The following is a 7,379-nucleotide window of genomic DNA, read 5'->3' as shown; positions in this document are numbered from 1 at the left end:
CCTTTTTTGCCCAAAAAAAAACCCTAACCCTAAGACTAATTTCTCCTCCATTTCTAGTCGTTAAAATGGGAGAGATGGAGAACATGGAGATTGGAGACCACCGTTTTTGAGGCATTAGACAGTATTTAACCAATACTTTGGTGGGTCAATACCTTGAGAAGTAAACTAACAGGTCTAGGTTCGCTGTAGCTTAGATCTAAGATCTATGTGAACAAATAATTTATCCCTTTTTTTTATATCTAATAAAAAAAATATAGACAGTTAAAGAAAATTAAATAATCATAATTAAAATGTTATTAGTTTAATCTTAATGTCGCCCATTGGATCATTGAATGCCGTGTGATTAACGGCTTAAATTCTCAAACCTATGGAGATATTAAAGTCTCACTCCCAAGAGTTACTTTCCATTATCAAATCACTCCTTCTATATGGTAACTTTTGGGATTTTTAAAATATATTCAGAATATATTTTGATATTTACCTAATTCATTTATGTTTCTCACTATAGATCGATTTATGTTTCCTTGAATAAGTCAATATATTCTAACATAGTCATAGAGCTCCACCATTAGGCGAATTAGGCAATTTCCTAAGGTCTCCAATTAATAATATTAATAAAAATTTATTCCATAAAAAAAATATTTAAAACTTAAATTATAGTCGATACTCTTTAATTAAGGCTACCAATTATGGTAAATAAGTAATTAAAGAAGGCCCTTAATTTGTTTCAACATTTCATTCTTGAAATAAAGCTTTAAAAAATTGCTAAGAATAGAGAGAATGTAAATAATAATAATATTCAAAACGAGAGAATCCGTAAATATTAAAAGACAAATAGATGTTTTTATTTTTATTTTTTTTGAAACAATTCGGACTTTATTAAGTTCAACTCATACACTGCAGGGCTAAGGCCTCTGCATGCATAATTTCACGTATACAATCTGGGGGGTACATAAAGCTACACCCTATTCATCTCATTTTGCAAAGCCAAGCTTGCAAGTACATGGGCAACTCTATTGCCTTCTCTCCCTATATATCCCATTTTCCATGACGATATTGAACGGAGAGCTGCACGCAGGTCTTCCGTAAGATGTCCCTTATTGCTCTCATCCGGCTGCTTGGAAGTCACAGTATCCACAACCACCTTCGCATCTCCCTCCAACTGGACCTGCCTAAACCCCATCTCAGTACACAGCTGAACTGCCATAGAAGTTGCTAAGGTTTCTGCTGCCATAGATGTTCTTACCTCTCTAATAAACATTTAATTATTACTCTTATTATTCCCTATTGATGTTAAATCGCATTTCGAAACCTACTGTTTGTTGTTCCTAAGGGGTAACTCAATCGGCTATGAACTATGCTAATGAAGCGAAGGTCATTAGTTCGAATCCCCCCTCTCATTCCCTTGTGTGGACATGTCCAAAAAAAAAAAAAAAAAAATCAAACAAACAAACAAACAAATTCAATGCTTCAAAATATGGAATTATGATTGGAGTCCAACGTTTGAAATAAAATCAGAAAAAGAAATATAATTTGTCTTTCCTTGTTCATGTTGAAAATGTTAGATAATCCTATCACAAAGATTAAAATGAATTTCAAATAATTTCTTTGACAAATATAAAATCTTTTTTTTTAAAAAAAAAATTTTTAATTTTTTTTTGCCATGTTAAAATAGTATTCTCTATACGAGAAATTATTAGTGTCAGTATTTTCCCAATATTCTCTTATAAATTCAATAAATAAACTATTAGATTTATATAGTTCAAATAAGTCTATAAATCCGGTGGTTGATGATATGAAAAAAATATTGACAAAGGGTCCCGCCCGGTTTGCTAAAAATCCTAACAATCATACCAAATGAATAATAATTTGATAATGGAACATATCTTAAGGGGTTATTTAATCAATTTTTTAAACCTAACGAGTATTTAATAAATAAACAAATAAATAAAGCCTCAACAACCCCTGTATTTTTTCATTTTTTTGAACTGCATTTCTTATTAAATATCACTTCGGATTGTAACTTGAAAGATACATCATACTGCACTTGATTAAGAGAGGAGACCAACTGCAATAAGGACGAGTTTATTGTGATGGAGCACCGATTTGATATTTCCACCGGTGTTTAACACATTCTCCCTATGCAATTCTCACAGGTCACAAAGAAAATAATAAATAAATAGGTCGCATCCAAATGTCAACTAAATAAAGAAATATTTATATGAACCTATTTATTCATTTAATAATCATACCTATCATGCAAATCAATGATTTGGTTTTGTTCTTGATTGTCATATGTGCAATTGTGCTGTTGAACAGATCTACATTATGGTCTAGAGGAAGAAGATGAAGATAGATATTTGAGACAAACTTTTCTTTCGAACTACGTTGGAAGAAATTCTTCAAATCCAGTATAAAAGAATCACATGCATTTTAGATACATGTCAGATTAACAGATTGAATTTAAAGAAATTCATCCACCCCAATTTAGAGAAAAATGAAACTCTTTTCCTATGTCAACCAGGCTTTTCTGGTATATAGCCTAATATTATGATGTGGGCAAGCAGGATTGGTCACAAGGTCGAATAGATCAGGTTGAATACATTTTTAGTCACACCAAAAGCAATAATAAATAGAATACAATTTCTATGAGCTGTCAATAATAGCCTTGAAGAAAACATTTATTGCCTCCATTGCAACTTGCAAACTGCAATATGACTTGTGATTGAGCAAACCTACACTAGATTCCATGGCAATTTCCTAGGTGGCTGATATACCATTAATCTCTCAAACAAAATATGTCAAAATATGAGGTCTTTTTTGACATGGAACCTCACAAAAACCGGACCCTTTGGACCTACCCTTTGAGAGTAAACCCCGACACGACCCCACCCGCCAAAACCATGTATAAGGTAATTCAAAGGTCCAATATTTATTCAAAGTGATTAGAATATTTACATTACTGTGCATCATCTTTGAAAGAACATGTGGCAGCATAAAATAAGAAATGAAAGCAAAAGATATGATAATCTTGCACATTGATGATAATGGAAGTAAAGTGCCACAATTAGCTCATTTACAAGGAACTAAAAATAAATCTGAGTGAACTTAGAAATGTTAAATTTCAATGAATTATATGATACCTAACCTTTGGCACCTAATCCTCGAGATTTTGGTTGCCTGACAGCTACCAAAGGATTGACTATCCCTTGTGAACTTTTGCCTAAGCCCATGCCTTCCACGAAACCCATCTTTGCCATCATCTTTGATCCAAATCCCTTTGTGTGCCTTTCAAAAGATCCAATCTTTTGGGACTTGTTCCTTATTGAGTCACCACCATGGACTTCCATCTTTTGGGATTTGGTCCTTGCTGGGTCGTCACTGGAGTTAGAGAATTCCACACCCAATCCCAGCGATTTAGGGCGTTGGACAGCTTCAATGGGCTCTGCCATACCTTGACCATCCTTTCCTAACCCTCCACCTTCAATAAATCCCATTTTAGCCATCATTCTAGATCCAAATCCCTTAGTGTGTACCTCAAATGAACCATAGCTTGTGGTGCCAACTACGCCTTTATTTTTACGATTTTCATCCATCTCTTGTGAATCAACGGCTGTAATCTCAACAGCATCTGATTGCATTGTACCACTTGATACAAATGACATGGGTTGATTGGCATATGAACTCTTTTTTCCATTCTGTTTCTTCTCACTTGCTTCACCACTGCCCTTAGCAGTCTTCTTTACCCTGTTTCTACCTCCAGATCTTACGTTGGAGCCCTCAGTCACAACAAAATCAGCATCCTCATTGCCAGCACCTATCAGCTGAAACTCATGATGAAATAATTAAACTTAGGTTTCCCGGAGTGACATACAGAGATTATTCTAAGTAGAAAAATAGAAATCTTCAGAGCACAAATGGAACAACTATGCTAGTTCTTAGTGTGCACTTTAATAAAAGTTTGAACCTTTTCCAGGCGAAGTTTGTCATTGGACGATGGCATGCAAGTGTGTTGTGTTCGCACCACTGTTACAAATCTGGAAAAACCAAAATAACAGTTAGTTTGGATTCAACTTTATGTTAACCACGTACAAAGTACATTTGTGTCTGAATATGTATATTAACATAAATATACACGATACACACATACATTTGTTATGAACATAAATATACACATACACATGTTTATATACCTTTTCTTTCCAGAACCTTGGCAGCCACTTCGCAAGCGATATATCGCAGCTAACCGTTGCACCTAAAATATTCAAAAACAGTTTATATCAATGAAAGATTCGTGACATTTCTTGGGAGTTATTTTAAAAGCACATTAAATATAATCCATAAAGGCACAAAAACCACTAGTTAAAACTTGAGTAGCAGGATGGACATTAGTTCCTAACTTCGATGCTGCTCAGAGTTCATGCCCAAGATTTTCAGCTTTTTAATTACTCAATCCAGAATTTCATACCTCTCAGGTGGTTGTTATTATTTCTTTCCAGGAAACTTCAATAAAACTATTAATTTAGCAAAAGCTCTTAAACCTTCTGACTAAATCCTATCCCTCACCAAAATTAAGCAAAAGTTTCATTGCTAAAACCTCACTGGACAGTTACAACAATGCTTGAACAGAAAAAATTGGGACAAGAACTCCATTATAATGATTAGAAAATAGATTGAAGTAGTTTTTGGCAACAAAATGCCTAAACCTTTCTTATCTCATTTTGTTTGAGAAGTTAGATTTAGAGATTTAGACCACAGTTTCTGCTACCATTGACAGCCCCTTGTAAAACGTTGGCAAAGCTTTAATTCTGTTAATAAATGAGACTCACCAGCGTCCACAACTTGATGCATTTGTCATATTGTAATTATTTAAGTGCAGCAGATAGAATGAGACGTCAACTTCATAAAAATCCGAAACTTATTAAATCTAAGTCACTTGTCAATATACTACTGGAAATTCTGCTCTCAGGTTTGCATTAAACATTCTTCTCTAAGTAATAAACTTTTAGGATGAAATAAAATCGACCAAAGCAAATCAATAGCACTTGACAGGTTTATATTCTAATCACATATAAGATCACTCATGTTGATAGTGTGGTTCTTGGGTTTTTTGGTGAGGTTGAAGAGAAGGAAGGGAGATTAACAAAAAGTTTCTTACCTGGGAACAATCGCGGGAATGCATAGGTTGAAAAGAAAACATATCTACTCCACCCAACACAATCTGCTCTAGTTTCTACAGTTCAGAACAATAAAGCTGTTAGCACTACTGAAAAATAAAATACATGGAATCAGCTTCAAAAAACTCAGTATTATATTTAGAAATCCCTATCTAACTTGAAGGTTAATATTTGAAAAAGCAAAAGGTTTATATCCAGTAATTGAATTGATGGATTAGCAAAGAAGGATTCTTGCACTTAAATAACTGGTAATAATGGTAAAAGAACTATATAAAAAAATCTGCATTTGGAATGCTAAGATCTATGAGAAAATATCAAAGAAAACTTATGGGGTATGCCCACAATCAAAAGCTAAAAAACCACACTATTAACATCAATATACAAATATTAACAACAATTAACTTTTTTTTGATAAGTACAAATGAACAACTATTCCATGATTTCGTTGGAAATGAAAACAACAAAAGGAAAGAATACAGCATTAAGTTTCTTGTTTTCCTTTTACCGAGTTTATTTTCTCCAAATCAACACCCCGGAGCAGCATCCTCTCCCGGCGCTTCACAGCAAGCATTTCTTTACGATGTTTCTTTTTGGTACCTGAATCTTAAGTGTATTAGAAGGATTTACATCATGAATTGAAGGCAGGCCCCCTGCCTTTAGTTTAGCAGACCAACCCAAATAACAGACGAATAAATTCGAGCTTAAACATGTGAATGTGCACACAGACACTGTTTCAGATGTGTGTTGATGCTGCTGCCTATATGTGCACAGCACACCACCACACCCAAAAACGAAGATAGGAATAGATGATTAACTCATCCCAATATTCTAACTAAAGCCAGCATTTAGACAGCACTATTAATTACATGCATCCCGGGATTCACAGATTTGAGCAAAACTTACCAGGAAAGTTTCTGGAATATTTACTCTTTTGATCCTCCATAGGCCAAGATCGAGGAAACTTAGCAACATGCTTCTTTTTCGCAGAACCAGATCTAGGATCCTTTACGAGCATAAGGTCATCTATAGTCGATGACCAATTATTTCTGGAAGCTAAAGAGTTGCTCTTCCTTGGTTTGGGCTTCTTCATACCATATTCCCTGGATGCCTCCTGGAGAGCAATTCCACCGAACTTCTCTACAGTCTCATTCAAGCAACTGCTAGAAGAACTATCGTCATCCGACGCATCCAACGCTGTTTTCATCAACCGTTTGGTTTCCAAAATATTGTCGCTTCCACCAATTCCTTCTAAGTAATCCTTTGCAATTTCTGCATCAATATCTGAATCACTATCAGATGAGTCATCAGAACCATCACTTTCAGATGATCCCACCACTTCTCCAGGCTCAGATGCTTCTGTGCTTCCCTCATCTAGTGACTCCCTATAGTCATCCTCATTACCTTCCTCATCAGATATATCCCGGGTGTACAATTTTATGCCTCCAATTGACAAAAACCCCGAATTGTTTTTTGGAGGTGACACCACATCCAAAGCTTCTTCACGCATCTGACCTACCTTACAACTAATACCCTCATCAGCATCCATTTCCTTCTCAGAAGATGACAACTCTTGATCTTCCATTTGCTTCAAGGACCCTCCAATTCCATTTGGGGTTCCTTCAGGTTCAGAATGGAATCCCAACCCTTGATGAGTGCCATCACCCAAAACAAATTCCGAATTGTATTCATAAGTATACTCCACGTCTTGGGGCTCTGAAAATGGTGTTTTGTCTACATAAGCAACAATTCGAGCCTCCTTTGAATCCACTAGAACAATAGGGTGCGACTCATCTATGTCGTTATCTCCATTATTACCCTCCTGTTAAAACACCATATTGTTCTAGGTAAATATTTCAGGAAGTAGAACTTACAATGCTTCAATTAAATCACAAATATTCCCAAAAAAATTTCACTAGAAAGAAAATATTCAGGAAAAGTTTCCAAGCAATGAAGAACTATCTACAGCTGAGCCTCAGGAAAATTTTTCCAAGGAAATATTCCTGATAAAATCGCGCCTTGCAGGATATAACAAAAATATGAACCCAAAATAAAAAAACAAAATCATTTTCATTTTCATTCTAATACGCACCCACCTTGGGAAACCCAAGTTACTTTAGATCAGTCTCCTATTCTACGTGAAAAAAGCTTGCCCAACATAGTTCTTGGACTCGGACAACTAAATTAAATTTCTATAAATGATAA

At 35.0% G+C, this 7,379-nt stretch overlaps 1 protein-coding gene across 1 annotated transcript in view; it reads right to left on the bottom strand.

Annotated features, from left to right (window-relative positions):
- Nucleotides 1-2,908: 2,908 nt before the first annotated feature.
- LOC132162376 (uncharacterized) overlaps nucleotides 2,909-7,379 on the bottom strand; it is a 6,849-nt gene continuing 2,378 nt past the window's right edge. The window contains exons 2-7 of the mRNA XM_059572613.1: nucleotides 6,081-6,996; nucleotides 5,683-5,774; nucleotides 5,159-5,233; nucleotides 4,194-4,255; nucleotides 3,968-4,037; nucleotides 2,909-3,824 (exon numbers count right to left, since the gene is read on the bottom strand). Coding sequence (XP_059428596.1) covers nucleotides 3,144-3,824; nucleotides 3,968-4,037; nucleotides 4,194-4,255; nucleotides 5,159-5,233; nucleotides 5,683-5,774; nucleotides 6,081-6,996 — 1,896 coding nt within the window. The 3' untranslated portion in view covers nucleotides 2,909-3,143. The remainder of the gene's footprint in view (nucleotides 3,825-3,967; nucleotides 4,038-4,193; nucleotides 4,256-5,158; nucleotides 5,234-5,682; nucleotides 5,775-6,080; nucleotides 6,997-7,379) is intronic.

This window comes from Corylus avellana, chromosome ca9 (genome assembly GCF_901000735.1).
Source record: "Corylus avellana chromosome ca9, CavTom2PMs-1.0".
NCBI lineage: Eukaryota > Viridiplantae > Streptophyta > Magnoliopsida > Fagales > Betulaceae > Corylus > Corylus avellana.
This window is presented reverse-complemented; position numbering and strand designations above follow the sequence as displayed.